General features: G+C 43.6%; 4 protein-coding genes across 4 annotated transcripts; 2 read left to right on the plus strand and 2 right to left on the minus strand.

Moving 5' to 3' along the window:
• Nucleotides 1-311: 311 nt before the first annotated feature.
• Nucleotides 312-1173, plus strand: LOC6566053 (pyridoxal phosphate phosphatase PHOSPHO2). Its single transcript, XM_001992497.2, has one exon. It carries the CDS (start codon nt 377-379, stop codon nt 1145-1147), a length of 771 nt encoding a protein of 256 aa, XP_001992533.1. The 5' UTR covers nt 312-376; the 3' UTR covers nt 1148-1173.
• A 2197-nt stretch (nt 1174-3370) lies between these two features.
• LOC6566054 (supporter of activation of yellow protein) lies at nt 3371-17651 on the minus strand. Its single transcript, XM_032738615.2, is given in 14 exon segments — nt 3371-5168; nt 5225-5413; nt 5632-5863; nt 6379-6772; nt 6852-7127; nt 7837-8286; nt 8387-8545; nt 8608-8692; nt 8695-8704; nt 9999-10297; nt 10377-11838; nt 12339-14912; nt 15012-15315; nt 17348-17651. Coding segments are annotated over 13 exon segments (7311 nt in total). The 5' UTR covers nt 15267-15315; nt 17348-17651; the 3' UTR covers nt 3371-4242.
• Nucleotides 17652-18118: 467 nt separating this feature from the next.
• LOC6566055 (pyridoxal phosphate phosphatase PHOSPHO2) lies at nt 18119-20355 on the plus strand. Its single transcript, XM_001992499.2, has one exon. The coding sequence runs from the start codon at nt 18589-18591 to the stop codon at nt 19486-19488; it is 900 nt and encodes a 299-aa protein (XP_001992535.1). The 5' UTR covers nt 18119-18588; the 3' UTR covers nt 19489-20355.
• A 290-nt stretch (nt 20356-20645) lies between these two features.
• LOC6566056 (CCR4-NOT transcription complex subunit 9) lies at nt 20646-22726 on the minus strand. Its single transcript, XM_001992500.2, has 5 exons — nt 22531-22726; nt 22340-22418; nt 21694-22263; nt 21521-21612; nt 20646-21421 (listed from the first exon to the last, which is right to left on the minus strand). Exons 1-5 carry the CDS (start codon nt 22614-22616, stop codon nt 21235-21237), a joined length of 1014 nt encoding a protein of 337 aa, XP_001992536.2. The 5' UTR covers nt 22617-22726; the 3' UTR covers nt 20646-21234.
• Nucleotides 22727-22956: the final 230 nt, after the last annotated feature.

The following is a 22956-nucleotide window of genomic DNA, read 5'->3' on the forward strand; positions in this document are numbered from 1 at the left end:
AATTCGCTTAGACAACAGAATATAACAAATTTAAACGAATAATAAATACAAATACATTCAACTGCTATTGTAAATATTTTAACTGTACGTTTTCCCAAATAAATAAATGTATGTATGCCAAGTAATAAACAAACAACAATGGATCTTTCCCCAATATATGATATAATATATGCATGAGCATGTTGTAGACAGAGAAAGAGAGAGAGAGAGAGATGGAGACACTAACACAATTCTTCGTGGTATTACTACAAATATACTAATAATAATAGTAATGATATATTGGTTATCGATTTTAGATACATATTTCGATCGTAAAACACTTTTCTTTCCTATCATTCAAATTTGATGTTGATTTCATTTTGAGCACACACACTTCATGCGTCATTATGCGGCGTGTCTGCGGCATTGCCACAGTTGCAGTTACCGGCGCAGTAAGCGTCTGTTGGCGACCTTTGACTTTGACAAGACAATAATTGAGGTGGACTCGTACAAGGCGCTCAGTCATCTGCTGGCGCCGGAGCAGCGCACCGATCAGTTGCAGGTGCTCATTCACAAGTCCGGCTGGATTGTGTATATACGGCGCGTGTTGCAACTGTTGCAGCATCGCCGCTTGAGTGCAGTACAAATTGGTCAATTTGTTCGCCAGTTGCCGGCTGTGCCGGGCATGTTGCAACTGATGCGTCGCATCGGTACGCAATCCAGCACACAAATGTGCATAGTGAGCGATGCGAATCACTATTTCATTGGGCAGTGGCTGGCGGCGCACGGCTTAGCGGAAATATTCGATGCCATTTATACGAATCCGGCCGTTGTGCAGCCGGATGGGAGCCTGCTAGTCGAGCCGTATGAGCAGCAGACGCACTGCGACCAGTGTCCGCAGAATCTGTGCAAAGGCGGTGTGATGACCAGGCTAATGAATGACCCGACTGCACAATACAAACGCATCATTTATGTGGGCGATAGCTGCAATGATCTGTGCGCCATTCGCTGTCTGCGGACGCAGGACATCGCCTGCATTAGGCAATGGGAGGAGCTGCATGGGAAGCTGGCGGCTCATCGGGATGAGTTGAGCTGCTTGGTGATCCATTGGCGCGATGGCCATGACCTCGAAGAGCAGCTATTCGCTAATTGCAATTCGTATTTGTAGAAAATATATAAAAATAAATTTGATGATAAGGCAAAATTATTAATGCTGCTGTTTTATTTCGACTTAAAAATATGTTTCTTTTCGTGTTTCGTCTGTTGTATGTATATACAGTGTCTCCCAGCTTATTTCAGCAGTGTCTAGCAAAAATTTTAAAGTGCTATAAAGTTTAAACAAAGAAACAAACGCAAAATGTTTAAATGCCAATTTGTTTTATGTTATATCACGTTTGAAAAGGAAACTTCAGTTTTTACTAAAATATAAATTAATTAACTAAAATTAGTAAAAAACTGAAAACATATCCAAAATACAAGTCAAAGGTTATTTCGAAAATTCTTAAAAAAGTTACATATTTGCCGTATAAAAACTTAAAAAAAGATGTTAATACTTAGGATGATATTCCTTAGCCTTAATAACTTCCCTTAACCCTTATTCATGGAAAATACCAGCTTCCGGGTAGTTTCTGGACTGATTATGCTCCACTCATCCAGCAGAGCATTTTTGAGATCGGATCTGTGATTCCGGATGTTATTTTCCAGCAGAGCCCACAAATTTTAAATAACATTTAAATCTGGAGACTGGGCCTGTGGAATTATCATGTGGGGGCAGTTCCAGATAAGCCAGGAGTGTACTAATCCGGACTTTTGCTTGGCTGTTGTCCTGGTCGTTGTCATGGTAGAAAGTACGTCGGATTTCTAGCTTCTTGGCACTTTGGAATCAATTTTCCTTTAATATACTGAAATACACACTCTTGTCCATTGTTGTTTCAAAAAACACCAAATTTCCGACGCCGACTTCCGAGATAGATGCCCATACCATGACACTTCCTCCGTCGTGCTTGACTGTTGCTTTTAGGATTTTGGGATTCAGCTCAGTATTGGACTGTCGCCACACATAATTCCGTCCGTCTGAGCCAAAAATGTTGAACTTAGGCTCATCTTCAAATATGAATGTGTTCCAGAACCAAATGGACAAGCCAAGTGGGTTTTGACGAATGTCATCCTAGTCCCTTTATTTTTTGCGCTTATAAAGGGCTTCTTCCGTGGTACTCGGGCATTAAAGTCATGGTTGCGCAGAACCCGGCGCACAGTATCCACACTGCACTTTTTCCCCATTTCGTCCTCCGTTCCGTTGTTCAATGGTAGTCCGCTTGCCCATAGTCCTTTTTGGCTGGTTGCACCCGAGATGCAGGATATAACTAAACTGACTACGAAGGATAATTATTTTATGGCAGGCAATTAAAATTTTTGCTAGACACTGCTGAAATAAGCTGGGAGACACTGTATATATATATATATATATATATATTATGTATACGTATATATATATATTTATAATAATTCACTTATTAAGGACTAATTGCATAAAATTCAATGGAAAATTAGATTTTTACCAAGTGCAGCCAAACAACTGCTGCGATTTGTTGTTGGTTTTTTTTTTAAGTAGACGATTTTTTGTTATTTAGTTGATTAACCGTTAAATTCTTAGCGTAAGCGTTGCCACCTTTTTTCTGCTTACATTTTTAAGAATTGTTCTTTTTGTTTTTTTTTTACCTAATTCACACAATATTTGTTGTTAATTCATTTTGTTGCTTGTGCCTAACTTTTTCTTTTTGTTTTTAATATATAAATATATATATATATATGTATGTGTGTGTATATGTACCTGTGTGTGTGTGTGTGTGTGTACGTTAGCATAAATTACATGTATAATACAATTTGAAGCTTAATTAAATAGTAAATGTTGTGGCTGTTGTTCTCTTATCGTACAACAAAAGAAGCTAGCACAAAGCAGCTGCCGCCCAACAACAAAAAAACATCCAGCACACTACTTATATATACACACACATGCATATGTACGTACATATATACATACATACATACGTGTACATACATACATATGCATTTGCATTTTGCGCTTAGCTAATTTACATGGCTAAACTTACTGATTACAAAATAGTATTACAAGTACATACACAATCATTTTTTGATAATCAAAAAAAAAAAGAAACGAAAATTAATAATAATAAAAATAAATCGATTTCAGCTTAATTAGCGCAATTCATTTATTACATAATCTTTATTTTATTTATATTATTATTCGTATTGTACAAGTGTTTAGGCTAAGGACATACATACATACATTAAATGATATTTGAATATTTCGATGAAACACACACTTAAGCAAAAAAAAAAACACGGTGTGTGTGTGGGTGTGTTTGTGTGGGTGTGGTTGTGTTTGTGTGTTGGATGGGGAACAGAGTGTGAGAGACAGAGACGACAGTGTTATTAATTACAAACATATACAGTACACAGCGTCTGCAACGGTAAAAACATGTGTCGACAGCTGATGCAAAAAAAAATGGCATATTGTCAAACGTTAAAACGGACACAAAAAAAGTGTGGACAAACCAAAAATTTAACTATAATGGAGCTAATGAAAGTGAATGTGTGTGTGTGTGTGTATTGTAGCTTAGATGCTAATATCAACAATTCAATTTAGGCGCAGAAGCGTACATCGATTTTGTTGTCTGTTGATCATTTGTTGTTGTTGTTTGTTGGTTTTGTTGTTGTTGTCATGTCATATACGTTTAATTCGTAATATAATTTTGGCAGAATCTTGCAATTCTTGCCTGCTTAAGTAACATTATTTTAAGCATAAGTTATATTTATGAATATAAAACCATTGGACAAAAAAAAAAAAAAAATACAATAATAGTAATAATAATAATAATAATGTTTAGTTATTAACATACGCCAAACCGCCGCATACATATACAATAGCTTTTTGTGTTTTAGTTTTTAATATATTTTTGCTTGTTAATACTATGCACGTGTGTGTTTGTGTGTGTGTGTGTGTGTGTGTTTGTATTGGTGCTGTGATAGGAAGTGGGCTGGGCGGGAGCCGGTATGTGTTGCAGGGGGGCTTGGGGCAGATTTTGCTGCTGTTGCCGTAGCTACTGCATCTGCTGCTGTTGCTGCTGCTGCAGAAGCTTTTGCTGCTACTGGTGCTGTTGCTGCTGCTGCTGTTGCTGCCGCGTCCCGCGCTTACTACAAGTCCGTTAAAGTGCGCTTGGCACAATAACGTATAACCCCCACTCAGGCAACAACCGGCGGCGGTGCTATGCCAATTGTTGTTGCTGTTGTTGAAGCTGCTGCTGTTGTTGTTGTTGTTGCTGCTGCTGTTGTTGCCTGTGTTATTATTGTTGTTGTTGCTGCTGCTGAGTTGTTGTAATTGTTAGCTGCAGCAGCATCCTCATTGCTGTTACGATTAAAGCTGCTGCACTGCATCGTTGCCATATCCGGATGACTTTTATTGATGCCGACTGGCATCCGTTTTCCAGAGTTGCTGCTGTTGTTGTTGTTGTACGGCATTGTTGCACCGCCCGTTGCATTCGCCGCCTCAGCTGCAAGCGGTGGCGCCATTAAAATTGCACCACTGCCATTGGCACTGCTACTATTGCCACTACTGCTACTGCTGCATGACTTTGGACTGAGTGCAGGTGTTGCTGCCGCCGCTGTTGTTGTGGTTGTTGTAGTAGTTGTGCATCTGTCGCCACCATTGATGGAATAATGCAGCGATGATGACGACGACGCTGAGGTCAACTGCAACTGGACTGATGCGGCTTGAGATGCTGGCGACGATTGCGTACAGGCAGCGGCATTGCTGCTGCTGTTGTTGCTGCTGCTGCTGCTGCAGCTGCTGCTGCTGGGCGTTCTTGGTGGCGTTTGGCGCTTGGCGGGCTTGGCACGGGCACAGGGCACACAGAGCATGGTGCAGTGTTCGCGCAGTTGGGTTATATGATCGATGCGATACTCGTTCATCCACTTGACCTTTTTGTGCTTGACCGGCGGCTTGACGATTGTCTTGTCGCTGATGTTGCCGTTACCGTTGCTTCCGCCACTGGGCGATAACAGAAACATTGATGCCGATTGCAATTGCAGCGCTGCCGTCTGTGGCAGTCCCTCTGGACGTGTGGCGCCGCAGCGCATACAAATCGAGCAACGCTCGCAACTCCAGCGACCTATGGATATATATTTTATAAACTATAAATTAATTATAAATTAAGGTACACCTCACCTTCGGGCACAGTTTTGACACCGAGGCAGTAGATGTGATAGCCGCGATCGCATTGCTCACAGTAGAGCATCTTGCCCGGCTGTTGGCTGCTGCGACACTTGATGCAACATTTGCATTCGGCACACTGCCAATTGTAGTTCCGCACCCGTCCAACCATTCGTTGCGGCATCTCAATGCAACTGGGATGCACTGCAAAGCAAAGCAAAACAATTTCCCTTATTAAATATCAACTCAAGCAAAATAACAAAATGAACCAAATTAGTGTTGCCAAATTGCACAATATTGAAATTCACCGTAGTTTGTTCATTCAACACTTCGTGCAATCTGGCAACATTAGCTGAGGTGAATTTACCACAAATGATTCTTATGCATTATGCAACGCGAATTCACCTCAATTGCACACTTACCTCTGCGCCGGCAGCTATAGCAGCGTATATAAGCCTCGGGCATATTTCTCGCATTGCGATGCTGACTACGGCGACAGACGCCGCAATTGGACGACAGTCTGGCATCCTGCTGTTCTCGCTTCTGCAGCTCAGCCTCGCTGTTGGAATTCATTGAACTGCTGCTGCCACTGCTGCTTCTGCTGGCGCTGCTGCTGCTGCAGCTGCTATCGCTGTCGCTGTCACCATCGCTATCCTATATAAATAAAAAAAAAATGTTAGCTTTGCGTTTGCATGTGTTGTTTTCATACATTGATATCGAAGGTAAAATAGTATATTGGTTTTGTACATGCTGTCTGTATAGATGTAGACTTAAAACATGGAATATATACTGGTCTGTGCCCGTGTCAGACAAAGTGTAGAAAATTTTAGTAATTCGAGGCTATGAAATCGATTAAGGTCGATCTTCCACAATTCAAAGGGCGTAATTTAGGAGCTACAAGTTACCAAACTTTGGAAAGAAGGTTACGAAGGAAGCCCTTCCAAAATCCGTCCAGTCCCGCCCAGTCCCGCAAAGTTAACAAAAGCCTATATTTACCACAATCTTATAGGGAAACTCAGACGGTAAATTACTAAAAATCTCCTTCGAAGATCGATATTTCTTGGAAACATATTATAAGCTGATATTACTTATTCTATAAAAGGATTTCACAGTCGGATACACCCGACTGCAACGGTATCTCCTGTTTTTTTTTTAATTGAAATGCTTACAGAATCACTGCTGCTGGCGTCGCTGCTGCTGCTGGCGCTGGAGTACCCGCCAGCACACATTTTGGCCGGATCATTGCTGTTGCGCATGGGCTGCTGTCGCACACGCGGATGACGTCGCAACGCCAACGAGGTATCCAACAATTTTGATGATGGCGGCTGCTGTTGCTGTTGTTGCGACTGTTGCTGCTGCTCCTCCTTAACAACAGCAGCAGCAGCATCGAGTTGCTGTCGCACACGCTGCTGACGTCGCAACGCCAGCGCCGTCGACAACAACTTCGATGATGGCCGTGGCTGTTGCAGCTGCTCCTCCTTAATAGCAGCAGCAGCGGCATCGAGTTGCAGCGCTGTTAGCTTCTTCTGCGGCTTCTCCAGCGCTGTGTTTAGCGGATATGCTCTGCAAAATCAAATGGAATAAAATTTTAATTGTATTTCGGTTATGTTTTTGATTAATTATTATTTGCAACGGAACTTACCTCAGCTGGGCGGGCGTTAGCTGTCGATAGTTGGACGCAAATTGGCCGGGCACCAGAGCCAGCGGATAAGCATAATCTAGACGCTGATAGGCGGCATCAAAGGTGCGCGGTGCCAGTAGAAATGGTGGCGCCGGCATATCCTCAGCCAGCGCCGCCATTCGCACCGTATTCGCGATGGAGCGATGCAAAAGTGTTGAACTGGGCGCTTCTCGTGCCACCGGCAAATTCATTGTGAACGTTTGCAGATCCAAGCACGCCAAACGCTCCTCCTTGCGACTGTCGAGAAATAAGAAACAGAAGAACACAAGCTGATGTGAAACAGAACTGATTTGGCATCTATGAGGCCAATAACATGCTGGTGGCAAGCAGCATGATGCATTACTGCCTTTTTTTTAGTTCATGTTGATGACTAAATTTAACTGATTTTCATCATTCCAGTGAAATGTGTGATTTCCTTCTGTGCACTCTCTGCTCCGTACCAGGCCTAATAATTAACTTTAGGAACTTAACTAGAACTTTCTACTAACTTACTTTATACCCAATATCGCTTTAAGGCCAGTTATGAGACCGTTCAATTGATGTAGCTATGCAATTGTTAATTTAAATTTTAAATTTTATTCCTTGATCTTCAAACTAACACTAACACAGAATGGGAGATAATTCTCAAGCACTGTTTGCCATGTCCTTGGCCTATTTAATATCATTTGATAGCTCAGTTTGTCAGTCTTTAATCAAATCTTAACTTTTGAAAACAAAAAATCAGTAGAGAAATTAAATTTGTCTTCATTTTATGCAACTCGCACCTAAATGTGCCAAACAATTTGAGTCTGCACTGAGATTTCCTACTTGCAAATGTATTCATTTATTATATGTTGTATTTATTGTCACTTGTATCTATTGACACTTCACACCTAGTTTATTCTCCCAAAAGGAACCAGACTAGGATACATTAAATACAGGTAGTAAAAACTTTGCTTCCACTTACGTCTTGTTAAAGTAGCCGTTCCATTTGCTGGTGGAGAGCATTGCGCGATCACGCGCTTGCAGGCCACGCCCATTGCCAACGGTGAGTCCGAGCGCCTTCTGCTTGGCCTCGATGTCGCGCAGATGCTTTTGGCGTATGTACTCCTTGTACTCCTCGTACTTCTCATGGAAATCGGTATACATGATGTCCAGTATGTCCGATGCCCAAACGGCTGTTATGCCCAAATCGCACATTTTCTCGCTGACCAATCCCTTCTCCTGCAGCCAGTTGCGCTCCTCCATGTCAACGGCGCGACGCGGCAAATCCGGGTATTTACGCTTGAAACTCGTAATGCCCAAATAGAGTGCAACCTGCTCCTGGATCATGAACGTATCGCGATTCTTTGACGGACAACAGCCTTTGGGCGGTGGCCAATCATATTCCGCTATGGTCGCCGCATTAAAGTCCGTGCTGCAAAAGCGAAAGTTGTGTTAGAGGACAGAGCGAAAGAAATAGCGAGATAAAGATAGAGAGAGAGAGAGAGAGAGAGAGAGAGAGGGGGGAAACTTACTCTTCGGCCACACAAATCTCCATTTTCTTCTTCTTTGGACGTTTGAGCGCCGAACCGATTATGGCATCCACAGATGATTGACCCTGATTTGAGTCCATTAAACTGATGCTGCTCTGCATCGAAGATTGCGACTCCTCGTTGTTAAGGAAGTCCGGTTGCCTATGTTATAATTTTTGTGATTTTAAATACCACTCACAGCAAAAACAAAAAATATAACTCACTTTTGTGGCGTCAGTGGGGGCTCCATGCTGGTCACCGATTGATTGCTGTTGTTCAGATCGGCACTCATGCGTGTGTCCTCCTCAATACCTGGGGTGACTGCAATAACAACAACAACCACACACATTATTTTTATTATAATACTAATTGTAAATTTAAATTTGAATTTATGCATTCATTTTGTTAGCCGGCAGCGCCAGCGTCCTAATTAGTTAAGAGAGGTTGGTTGAGCGAGAGCAGAGTATTCGAAAGAGAGCACAGCGCAACAAATTAAGAGAGCGCTGTGTAACAGCATTGCCAGCATGCAAGAAAAAAAAATATACACAAAAAAAGAAATTCAACTGTGGGGAACCCGCCAGCCAAAAAAGAGCACATGCGACGCTCTCTCTCTCTCTTTCTCTCTCTGCCAAAGAGCAGCGACGCAGCAGGTGTGGTGAAGATGGCTTGGAGCGTCGCTGCCTACAGACGCAGCACTAATGAGAGCGTGAGCAAAAAAAAACAAGTACGACAATATTCAGCTGATTAAAATTACAGGTGAAGAGACAACGACGACAAAGCAAAAGCAAAGTGCTGCTGCGCTGCGCTGCACTGCCGCTGCTACTGCTGACTGCGGTGTCGCGTGCTGTTGTTCTTGTTGTTATTGTTATTGCTATTGTTGCAATCGTATGCGTTTTTGGTAGCTGTTGGCAATGAATGCAGCCAGCGCGCGCACGCCTCTGATTTTAATTACGACACAACACTGTTGTACTAGCTATGTATGCATGTATGCGTAATTTGCATGCCTGTGTGTGTGTGTGTGTATGTGGGCGGGAGTGTGTGGGTGTGTGTGTGTAGCTGGTTGCTTTTGCTTGTGCTTGTGAGCAACATTTACGTAACAAAACATAAACAAGTTGCAGTAGTAAATACAGTGGAGGAAAATACAAAAACAAAAAAAAAAACAATTAATGCACACAAAGAAGAGCAAAATTAACTTACAATACAAGAGCACACACACACACACACACACACACACACACGTGCACGCGCCATAGAGCAGACAGCGCGGCATCCTTTGAATGAATCATAGCAATAAGCAGAGAAAGAGAAAAGCTTTCAACGCCGACGAGTGATTACTCTATGCGGCAAAATTAATAATACTAATAATAATAATGATCATTTTAATAGTATTACGAATAATAATATTAAAACAAATAATTATAGTTGGGCTTAGCATCCAAAAATATGCATAGCTCTAATAATTATTATTATATAAACGAGAAAATGTGTGCAACAAGGCGAACAAGTTCTATAAATAAACCAACCAACAACAAATCAAAAACAATCACATTTCCAACCGTACCAGTTTTGGAGAAAAGGTATACATTTATATTATTTTTATAGATTATAGACTTACCGGACTGAAGAAACCCTTGATGCGATCCGGATCGGGCTGATGCTTGAGTCCGCCAACGCAACGTGGCCGACTGAGGGCAATGGCTTTAGCAACGGCGCTGGCACCGCGACTCATACGTGGCACACGTGGCTGCGCCGAATTGGCATTGTTGCTGCCGGTACGCGATGAGCCGCCGGCGCCGCCTCTGGAGCCGCGACCACGTCCCCGGCCACGTGTCGGAACTGTGGGCACCACCGTTGGACTGCTGCCGGCAAAGGCGCCCAAAATGCTGTTGTTGTTGGCCTGCTGCGAGGATTCATCTGTAATCGAAACGTAGGCATTGGTTAAGCGAATGATTTGACTGACTGATGATTGATTGTTGATTGATATAATACTTACCGCCCGAGTTGTCCAGCAGTGTGCTGTAGTTATCCTCGTCATGGGAGTCATGCTGGCTGCCACCGCTGATGCTGTTGGTATTGCTATTGTTGCTGTTGCTGTTGTTGTTGTTGCGCAGCTGCTGTGTGGCCATAATCGATGAGAAATCATTGGGCTGAAATATGACATCCGGCAGCGGATCCGATGACGATAATATGCTTGTTGGCGGCAGCATTGAGCATGTGCTGCCAATCGATGCAGATGTTGCGTCTGCCCCTGCCGCCGCCGCCGCCGTTGCAGCAACAGTAGCTGTTGCTGTTGTCGCGCTGCCATTGCTTGTAGATGAGGAGGATGAGCACATGGTCAGATCGATCTGTGCTGCCAGAGCATAGGCCATGCTATTGTTGTTGTTGCTGCTGCTGTTGTTGTTGTTATTGTTGTTATTATTATTGCTGCCGCTGCTGCTGGTGTTGTTGCTCTCCGCATCGTTGGCAGCGCCATCGAAATGATACAAAAACACAGCCGCATCCCGGTCAGCTTTAGCAGCAGCAGCCACAGCCGTTAAAGTTGCAGCTACCGCAGCAGCGGCTGCGGCTGCAGCTGCTGCAGCAGCAGCAGCTTTGCTTTGACGTTTGCTAGTTTTTTTTGCTGGTGTTGCCACCGTTGGCGTTGCTGCACTGCGTCGTGTGGCACGCATCGGCCGCTGCTCGTTGCGTCGCGGCGTTGTTGCTGCTGGTGTTCCGCTTGTTGCTGCTGGTGTTGCGAGCGCTGCCATCAGCTCCGTGGCATCCATTTGATGCATAGACGGCATCAGGTCGTTTGTCCGTGCCGCCGACACCGCCGCCGGTATTAACAGATCCGGCTGTTCCGCACTAACCATATCGATGGCCAGCCGCTTGCGCAGCAACTGCACCCGTCGCGACTTCACCGCACTTTCCACCTTGGCATCGTGCCGCTCTGCTGTTGTTGGTGTCGCTGGTGATATTGCTGATCCTGCTGCTGTTGCTGCTGGCGTTGTTGTCTCATTTGCATTGCGTTTGGGGCGTCCACGCCGTTTGCCACTGCCACCTACTGACAGCCCCAATTCAGCGACAAGGACGCCCCGCTGCTTTGCCGCGAAGGCTGCTACGGATGCTGCTACTGTTGTTGTTGTTGCTGCTGTTGCTGATGAATCCACCAATTCCTCGTCGTCTAGCAGCAATGTGCCATTGTTGAGCGCTTGCTCCACATGCAGCAACTGCAGATGCTTCTGTTGCTGCTGATGAAGTTGTTGCTGTTGCGGCTCCTCCAGCTCTGTGTTGAGTATTCGCTCGTGTTTCTGTTTGCGGCTGCGATGCGTTGGCTGCTGTTGTTGTTGTGGCGTTGTTGCAGCTGCTGCTGCTGCTGCAACAGCAGCTGTTGCTGCCGTGTCATTGCTGCTGCAATTGTGCGTCTGCTGATCATTTTCATTGTTGTCCGTTCGCCGCTGTTTATTCGGCGGCAACTGCAATACACATAGCAATGCAAAATGATTAATCTTAGTTCAAGTTATGCTCTTATTTAAAGTTCAACTCGTCTTGAACCAAATTTACTTAAAATTACCATTTCTTTGCTGTGTAACTAGTCTTCTGACTGAATAAATAAATTTGTAAGTAATCAATTGTAAAATAAATCCTTAATAAATATTTCTTTTTGATTGACATAATTTTCATTTCATACAAATACTGATCAATCGAACTATCGTTATCATTATCGTTCCTATATGATATATTGTTCCTATATGGCATTGTAACTACATGGAATCGGCTGGATCAAGAATATAAGATAATATATTTGCTATAGAATCGAATTCGTTTTCCAAGTACCCCGACAGAGTTTGACACTTTTATTGTAATTTAAATTTTTTTTTTTTTTTTTTGTTAATCATCGAAAGGATTAAGAGCTATATTTAAAGATAAATAGCTATATCACTGAAGCCCCAAATTGAATGCAAGGATTACTTACGCCACTGGGAGATTCTGCCTCGGTTTGTAGGTGTTGCTGATGATGGTGTTGCTGCTGTCGCTTCAAGTGAATCTCATCGGTTTTGAGTTGCTGCTGCTGATGCGATTGTTGCTGATTGTCTAGCTTGTGATTTAAATTTAGATTCAGATTATGATTAATATGGTTGACATGATTGCTCAGCGGTGCTGGTGGTTGTTGCTGTTGTTGTATTGGCGGCAGCGTCGTTGCTGTCTCCGACTCGTAGGCACTTTGCATATGGGGCATCATCATCAGCTGTGAATGTGTATGCGGATGCGGATGTGGATGTGGACTGCCCTCGGGCGTATCCAGTATCTCAATGGAATCGATAATGGGCTCTGTTGTGGCTGCTGTGACGATGCTTGTTGTTGTTGTTGTTGATGCTGCTGCTGCTGTTGCAGCTCCATTCGCCATTAGGCGTTCAGTTAGCTGTGGATATTTTGCAGCAGTTGTCAAATTGCTGCTGCTGCTGCTGTTGTTGTTGCTGCTGCTGCTGAAACTTTTCGGCGGCGCCGTTAGCTGACTGAGCAATATATTGGAGTTGGGCGAGGCGGGATTGCTGCTGTTGCTGCTGCTATTATTGCGCAGACATTCAAGCAATAAATTTTGCGATTGCGCTGCGGACAAGCTGCGATTTGTTGCTGTTGCTGCTACTGATGATGCTGTTGTTGTTGCTGCTGCGGCTGCCGTTGCTTCTGTTGCATAGTTGCTGTTGACGGCGTGCGCTGGCGAGGAACCCGGCGAGGGCGATGAAGTCAGATCGACCGTATCAACAATATTGTGCTGCTGCTGCTGCTGCTGTGCAACAATGCCATTGCTATTGCTGCTGCTGCTGCTACTCGTTGCTGGCGGTAAATTGTGAAAGATTTTTGGATCATGCTCCTTGGATAAGGCATCATCAATGTCCATATCATCGGAATTGCGACGCAGCTCATCCGTATCGCTATCCACTGTGGCCGCTGCTGCAGCTGTGGCTGCTGTTGCATCTGGATAGTCGCTGTTGTCGCCACCATTGGTCAGCGTCAGCTTGGACGTCAGCACCTTCTCCTCAAGCACAGCGCGTACCTTGTGCTTGGGCGAACATAGATTCTTAATGGTCAGCTTGAGCATCGGCTGCTGCTGTTGTTGCTGCTGCTCGCTGCAGTTGCTCGATTTGATAGTTAGCTTGGGCACCTGCTGCTGCTGCTGTTGTTGCTCCTGTTGCTGCTGCTGCTGCAGCTCATCTTCCAGCTCAATGGACTTGGTCTTGATGGTCAGTTTGGGAATACTTTGTGCATTCCTCGTGTCGAGCGTCATGATAACCGTATGCTGTGCCTGCTGCTGCTGCTGTTGATGCTCTTGATTGCCACCCGTTTTTATGGTTAACTTTGGTATTTGTTGCTGCTGCTGTTGATGTTGCTCCTGGCTGCTGCTGCTGCTGATGCAACTGCTGCCCGCCTGCGTTGTTTTAATCATCAGCTTGGGCACGGTGGGCGGCATCGCGACCGGCTGTTCACAGCCAGATGAGGAGGAGTAGGAGGAGCTGCTGCTGCTGCTGGCGGAGGAGCTGGGTGCCGATGCCAGCGATAAACTGCAGCTAATTAACTGCGTCTCACCACCGCTGCCATCCAATTTGGTCGTCTTAATGGTCAGCTTGGGCAGGGCTGGGCTACCAGTGCCGCTACCGCCTGCCGCCATACTCGACTTTAATGGACTGATACAATTGTTAGCTTCTCCGCCACCTCCACCTCCACCAGCATCGGGCATTTTAATTATGAGCTTGGGCACCACACTGCTGACACGCTCCTCGTTAGCTGCGCGTATCGTTAGCTTGGGCACAATGTGCGGCAGCTGCTCGTCATCGGCACACGACGAAGACGAACACGATGATGAGGATGCATCCGAATTGACGGCGGCAGCAACATCTTGTGATTTTATCGGTCTTATTGTTAGCTTCGGCACCACTGCTGCTGCCGCCGCCTGCTGCTGACCCATTTGGCTAGCTGTGGCTGCAACAGCTGCCGCTGCTGCTGTTGTTGTCGTTGATGCTGTTGTTGTTGGCAACTGTGTGGACAATTGTATGCGCAGCGGTTCAACGCGTCGCTCATCGTTGCCCGTTAGAGATTCGCTTGTATTGCTGGCCGTGTTGTGCTTGGACAGCTTTAGGATCAGCTTATGGCTACTACTGCTGCCGCCCTTTGCTCCTCCTACTACGGCGCTGCTGCTGTTGTTGCTGCTACTGCTGCTGCTGCTATTACTGTTACTATTGCTGCTGTTGTTCTTCTCCTCTCCATTAACATCTATCGATGTGGCGACCATTGTTGCTGCTGTGCTGCTACTGCTGCTGCTGCTGTTGTTGTTGCTGCTGGGGCTATTTGGCAGCTGCGCATCGTCGCGCAGTCTATGCTGCGGCGGCGATGCTGTGGTGCTGGTTATTTGACCCACAGGATGCAACAGTTGCTGTTGTTGATGTTGCTGCTGCTGATGTTGTTGTTGCTGCTGGTGCTGCTGTTGATAGTGGCGATGTGTTGCTGCTGCTGTTGTCGACACATTCAATTGTTGTCGTTGCTGTTGCTGCTGTGCCGGCGATGATGTGGAGCTGCTCACTATCTGCTGCTCCTCGTCCTCCTCCTCCTGTTGTTGCTGCTGCCGCTGATTGCTGCTGCTGATGCTGCTGCTGATGCTGCTGTTGTTGTTGCTTGTCGTTGCCGTCGTCGTTGTCGTTATGACTGCCTTACCGTTCGAACCGATGCTCGAATTCGAATTGGAACTGGAACGCGGACTGACGCTGGCGCTTGAGCTGTTGCTGTTGTTACTGCTGCTGCTGCTTGTGGAGCTGCTATTGGAGCAGAGTGGTGCTGCTGCCAGGCTGACTGAGGATGATGTAGCTGCTACCTGTACCTGTACCTGCTGCTGGCGTAAATCATTCATTGCTTTATTCCTTTATCTCCACCAAACCAAACGCAGTTACTGCTGCTACCTGCAAAACGATAAAATTTAATTCTTGTTAATCATTTTAAATATATATATTTTTTTATTACTTATAATTAATCGATTTACAATCGATGGTTTTGTCTCATTTCTCAAGATTTAACACTGAGTTAGTCCAACTAGAAAATGCACTTATTCGTTTGAAAAATTGATTGCTTTTCAAATTTGTCAACATTCACATGAATTTATTTTATAATAACACACACAAATTATAAGCATTTGAATGTGTTGAAAATATGTAAAAGATCAATACAACATTCCGATTACTAATGTCAACAACAGAAAATATCGATACTGCGCTCGATACCTTAACTTAAGAATACATTGAATAAATCTTCTTAGTCTAACCGTCAAACCTAGTGCATCACTTTTTGCCGCTTTAAAAACGCAACAGAATGAAATGAAAATGCCCATTGGGAGTCAGAGCTGGATCAGCTGGATACCTTGTTGCATTTGCAGCATTTGGTGGCGAGCACAACACAAAAATTCAGCTGAGAAAACTAAAAAACCAGAAACTCTGAGAACAGCATACAGCAGCCAGGAGAAATGCATGGTTTTAATTCAAGAAGATTTTGATATGTGGAAGAGGGAAAGTGATTGTCTTTTCTCGTCCGCATGCATCTGTCTCTTTCTCTCTCTCTCGCTCTCTTCCTCTCTCTCGCTCTCTTTTTGAGCGCGGGCGGAGTTTATACAAATAAATATATATATATAAGTGCAGCAGCAACGCGCTCGCTTGACGCCAAATGCTAAGAGCGAACTCAGTTTACACTAACACTCACACTTACACACACTCACATGCAGCATATGTGGTGTATATGTTTTATATATGCAAGCGACGCAAAGCAACAAAATTGCTCCTTGTATACATTCTTTTTTTTTATACTGCTGAGAAGGGTCTCAATCGGAATCTCAATAATCCATACAATAATTTAAATAAACTATGCTGTCGTTGTTCTCTTACTTTGTCGTTCTCTCTCTCTTTCGTTGTCAGTGCCTGAGTGCATCTGCATCGCTATTGAAAAAGAGCCCGTGATTAGAAGCAATTACATACATATATACATACGCAAGATAATTAACTCTAGCCAAGTATGCGTAGTATTGGTTTGTTTTCGTTTTACAAAAACAATCATTTTGTAAAAGTAAGCAAAGATTTCAATGCCAATGACAATTACAAGCCGGCAAGGCAAGAGAGACAAGCATAACGCATTTTATCTTTTGTATTATTTATTTATTTAAAAATTAGCCAAGCCAATTTAATTATATATTTTGTTTATTTCAGGGAATATTTTGGTCTGAGAAATGCCCCGTAAACAGTAACGCACCCTAATAGGGGGGATGGGGAGCAATAGCAAGGTTTGCTAATATGTACGTTGTTAGTTAATAATAATACGCTCGGTTAGCGGCGTGGAAACATGCGCGGCACACAGCTGTCTTTTGTCGGCGGGCAGAAATTGAGAAAACCGCGCCACATTGGTACGCACTACTACAGCAACAGCGACGCCAACAACAATGACAACGACGACGGCGACTGCGACGTGGTGTATGTGTTGGCAACACTGCCAAATTCACCAGGGGCCCGAGCTTAAAAATTCACCACAGACACACACACACATACATGCACAGACAAGCGCGCGCTCATACACACACACACACACGCACCAACACCAGCATAAAAGGCAATCGCCCGTGCCGCTGCATGGAGAAAAATACATATGTACTTATGCACAATGTACACACACACACACATATAGCTATATACATTTTTATATGCATCTGCATTGGTGAGGAGCCCCCCGCGCAACTAACGGCGACAGCAACTATATATTAACAACAGCCGCTAAGGCAACAACAAATACAAAGAGTGCAAATAAAAAATAAAATACCAGCGAAAGAAAAAAAAAAAAGAAGAAGAAAATAACAGAAAAACGATGCTACATAGCAAAAGACGCCGAAAACTGACCCAACAACAACAGCAGGCTAGCTGGCTGGCAGGCAGAGAGGCAGGCAGGCAATAAACTCACCATGCGGCAAATCGTCAGACAAAAGAAGATGGAGGAGTAGAAGTTGAGCGCCTTCTCTTTGCATGCAATTCGCGTGTGTAATTGTGTGCGCGTGTCTTTGTCGGTGTGTTAAGACATAAAACATGTTTTGTTTTTATTTGCACACTTTGTAAACATTTCGTTGCACTTTTTCGTACAATTTATTTAATATACAAGAAAAAACATTGACTGAGACGACTGCTGTGGTCGTCGGTACAAATTATCCGTACTTGTACTCGTCTCGCACACACACACATACACACACGCAAGCACACACATACACACACGCAAGCACACACACTCTACACACACACACCATACACAGAACCATACACACTACACACACACACATACACAGAGTACACATACATCTTCAAGCGCAGCGCTCGGTTGTCCCACTTTCCGTGTATTGGTTTCGTACACTTTTCCACGCACTTTTAACGATTGAGCAGCAGCAGAAGACGACGACGCATAAATTTGTTATAAAAATAATTGGTAATTGTTAATTATTTAACTTGTCGAATCAACATACGCAAACTGATTCGGCGCGCACCTATCGTTTTAACAATTCATTATTAAATGTATGCCCTGCTCGCTGTCTGCCAGTGTTTTTTTCTTTTTCGCTTGGAATATAACACTACCGTACTCGTCACGACGAAATGGAAATGAAAATGCAGGGATGCTTATATTATATCGATACATCGATATCTCGCTGCTACGAATATACGATTTGACGATATTTGGTATGCTATTACAGCTAACTAACAATCTAATGTAGGCTCAAAGAAGTGCAAATAATAGTAAAAGTAAAGTTTACCCATATATTGTTCCTGTGAGATATTACTTAATATTGCATTTATTTATTTGCTGTAAAACGAATCGAAAAAAACCATCGAAACAACGAACAGCGCGCACATCCGCTATTAATAATACGCATGCAATCGATACACATTGGAAGCTTATCGACTATTGTCGATGCACAAATATCAAAGAAAGCGTTTCAAGCGCCGCATTAAAAGTTTCTCAAAATCCAAACGGGCTGGCAACACTGGCCGACACACATAAAGCTCATGGGCATAAAGCTTATGCACAAAGCTAAACAAAATCGAATACATACATACAAACACACCAAACAGAACTCAGCATTGGCGAGCGGTGGGCGAATGCGATAACTGCATTGCCAATCGGGCATTGGGAACTGCAAGAGCAGCGCGCGCGTAGCAATGTCGAGCGCATCCACGTCGTCCGCTGCAGCCGTCGCCCACACTTGTGGCCTTGGCAAGCAGCAACGCCGTCGTTTGGCTGCTTTCGATTTTGACCACACAATTGTCTCACAAAATACGGACACTGTTGTCCGCGACTTGTTGCCCAGCCATCTAATTGGGTCCAGTGCCCTCACCGATCTAATGGAGAACGATTGCTGGACACAATATATGTCCGAGGTGTTCCGTTTGCTGCATGTGCAACAAGTAACCGAGTCTCGCATTCGTGACGTCATACGGTGCATACCCGAAGTGCCGGGATTTGTACGGCTCATCAAGCATTTGCACAAGAAGCTCAACTTTGATTTGATCATCATCAGTGATTCGAACAGCATTTTCATTGATGAATGGCTACGTGCCCACAATCTATTGGACTGCTTCACCGGCATCTTCACCAATCCGGCCGAGTTCAGTCCGACCGGTCAGCTGTTGGTGCGTCCGCATCACCAGCAAACTGATTGTAAATTGAGCGCCAGCAATTTGTGCAAGGGTCGCGTGCTGGAACACTTTGTCATCGAGCAGGATTTACGGTATAATATACGATACGATCATGTCTTTTATGTGGGCGATGGCAACAATGATATTTGCCCGGTGCTGCGACAGCGTGCCTGCGATTTTGCCTGCGCCCGCCAGGGCTTCGCCATGGAGAAGCATCTGATCAAGAATCACAACAAGTTACGGTTGCGCGCCAATCTGTTAATTTGGCGCAGCGGCTTCGAGCTGCTCGACCAGATGTGCATGCTGCCCCAGTTGCAGGGACCGCCGATCGGATCGCAATCGATGTGTTTGGATGTCAATTGTAAGGCCGAAATAGGACGACGTGCGTCCGCCGTTGCTGGCCCAGCTGATCGTCAGCAGTAAAACAAAAAAAAAAAACGAAAATTTTTTTGTGTTGTCTGCCAACCCAATCCAAAGAGCGATGGGTCTCGTGCAGAACTGTCGAAGTGGATTGCACCAGTTGCCAGTTGTGCTTGAAGTCACTCTTTGTTCACATCTTCAGTGATGGCTCGCAATTTCCGAATGCATCTCGCTGCTGCGTTTCGAGAATTTCCAAATTTAAATGCGCTCCCAAATAATTTTTCCAATTTCAACGTAAACAACATTTGTAAATTCTATTTTTAAGTTATTCATTTTCTGTGGCATTTTCTTGGTGCATTTCACAATTTTCAATTTTCGTATATTTCCAAGAGCGAAACCAATTTATTGTAATATAACATATTTGAATTTGAATGACTTCTATGGAACGAGTTCAATTCGAGTCAATTCATCTAATATGTTGTGTAAGTTCGAGTTAGCGAGTTGGAAAAGTGAATGAATTGTTGTTGTTTTTTGGACAGGCTCTCAGCGATGGGGCCAAAAAAAAAGTTGCAGTTTTTGAAACAAAGAAAATCGAAGAAGATGCAGATCTTCGATGTGATATATATCCATATATATATATATCCATATATTTGCGTATATGTTTGTGGATTTCTTCCAGACACATACACACACACACACACACACTCACAAACACTCACACAAACACACACACACACACATGCAATCCCTCTGGAAGTATTGAGTGATGGAAGTGGTAGTTGTATATTTTTTTGCCCTTAGCTGTTAACTGTACAACTTTATTAAATGTGTATTTGTAATGTTGTAATTCATCTTGTTTGTATATACATGTTTATATGTATGTGTCCGAAAATAAATTTAATTATTTGATTGTTAAATAAAGCAACAAAACTTAACAATTTGCTTTAAGCTGCTGGGAGGAGTTGGGCGTAATATAGCCTTTCAGGTATTCCAAAACGCAATAAATTTAAACGACGCAAACTCTTCTCAAGTTCGAATTTACAATTTTTATTTTAAATTACAATCAATTAGTAATATTTGTATATGTTAGTTATCAGCTTAAATTACTATTCCATTTGTAAATTAATTGCGTTGAAAGCAAAACGAGTTGAAACGATTTGTTTGGGTTCTTTTGTGTTTTGTTTCGTATTTTGTATATATGTATATCGATGTATATATATATATATATATATATATATATGTATATATATTTACCCTTGCAGTGGTTCCTATAATTTTGTCATGGAGTTTATATCGATTTGGGGGGAGACAACTCCGACTCCATAAAAAAATATATATATGCTTAGTGATCAGATCTGCATCATTGTTATTTGCGTATAGATCTCATCGATATCGGACTACTTAATCTTAGCATAGGAACAATCGAACGGGTTTTATTATTATTATTTTGGTAATTAATTGCGAAATTTAGATGAGGACGATGATTGACTTGGCTCCGCAAGGGTAAATAATGTGCGGCATTCTACGATCGCCTGTCTTACTTGATTTATTTCAATCTTTTTTTAGGGTTCTAACTATCTTCCTAATACGCTAATGTTTCAAACATGATGTTTATATATGTGCATGTGTGTGTGTGTGTGTGTGTGTGCATTCGGATTAAGACGATTCGCACAAGAAAGGAAGGAAGGCGGGAAGGAAGGCGGGAAGGAAGTGGTTGTGGGGATATGCTTATAGCTAAACTGTAAATTTTTATGATTAATACGGCCTGTGCAATATTATGGGTGGCGGGGGGCGGATAAAGTACAGGGCTCAGGGGCCCAATGGCGACATGCCAATTTGACGCGGATCGGCGCCCAGCGGCTGTGGGGCGCCTGGCTCCAAATTTTTAATGAGCATCTGTAGCCATTGCTTGGTGGATTTATCATCTTGCAAACACTGCGTAAAGGTCCCATCACGCAGCTGATCCGGCAAGCACTGGCCAAGTGCCTTGCGTGCGCTGCACAACAAACCGAAAAAGAGACAGAGAGAGAGAGAGAGAGAGAGAGACAAATTAATGAAATGAAAACAGAGTTGTCATTATGTTGCTTAGACGAACCGTGTATTGTCAGAGAGGCGTAGATAGCAGCGTACGACATGCTTTAACAGGCGCGCACACGGATCCTTTGACAGCTGTATTACCATTTTGCCCTTGACACCGAATAACAGCGATGGAGAGACAGTAGAATGTTAAAAAAGAGAGCTTAAAAGCTTCTGTTTTATGTGGCTTACCAGTGTGATGGCGACATGCGAGAACCGTTCGTACGTTTGACAGATGTACGACAAACCGGATTCGTCGAGCAGGATTTTCTGTATGATAAATGTGGCAACCGTTTTACTCAACTCCGATCCACTGTCCATGATCGTAAGGCATAACGGTACAATTTCAGTCGTTAACAAAAATGTGATCACCTCCTGCTCATCGGTCTTGACCAGCGCACCAATAACACCCAAACTGGTCAAACGCAAATATTCAAATGGTCGCGTCTTCGAGATGGTCGATAGAAATGGATACAAATACAAAGGTATTTGGGCCTGCAAAAATGCTGTTCGCGTCTCCGGATGTGAGGCGACGCACTGCAGCAACGCTAGCGCATTGCAAACTCGATTCGATTGATGGGCCGTCAACGTGGGTGGCGTTATCGATGGATAAATATTAACAATCTCCTGCAGCAAAGCGCAAGTGGTGCCAAAACTATTCCACAGCATCGGTGCCAGATCGGTTTCTCGCTTCTTGCTCAACTCCAGCAATGCCGTCTCTCGCGTGTCCGGATGTGTAAGCTCGTTGATCCATTGGTAAACCTAAAATACACCCACACGCACACACATATACATATATATATTTATTTATATACACATAACAATTTTGTCGGCTTACCTTTTCCTGCTCAGTGGGCTGCTGTTGCTGCTGTGGATTCATGCAGGGACTCGGCTGGGCACTCATTGCTTGCTGCGGACTAAGATACAGAAGTGCAAAACTTTAATGCGAAGCTTTAAGTTCTGTTCAAGTTCTTGTTGCCTTCCGTTTGATTAACCACAAACGGTTTTTAAAGCGCGCACTTTACTTACATCGGAACGGATAATGGGTCAAGTGTAAATAATGCTTTGTGTTGTTCGTTTTGAATAAAATTAATTTGATATTCTTGTATATACATATATGTATATATATACAGTATAGGGTACAATAACAAGTAAAATGCCGACTGAAAAATAAGATTGCAAATTATGGCAGCTGATAGATATTTTCCTAAATATGGCTGCCACCAAAACAGAGTTGCCCATAATCGATTAATCGTTCCGGTCGACTAACAAAAAAAGGCCAAAATTGATGGTACACGGCAAAATTTTAAAATTATTATCTACTTGGTTTGGATGAAAATGAATATTTTACTAACAATTTAATTATAAAAATATACACAGTACATTCTCTGTGTCAATTTATGCACACGACATTCCTGTCCCTGTGAGGTTTCAACAGTTCTCAGGCAGCTTTTA

Source organism: Drosophila grimshawi, unplaced genomic scaffold (assembly GCF_018153295.1).
Source record: "Drosophila grimshawi isolate 15287-2541.00 unplaced genomic scaffold, ASM1815329v1 contig_848, whole genome shotgun sequence".
Classification (NCBI taxonomy): Eukaryota; Metazoa; Arthropoda; class Insecta; order Diptera; family Drosophilidae; genus Drosophila; species Drosophila grimshawi.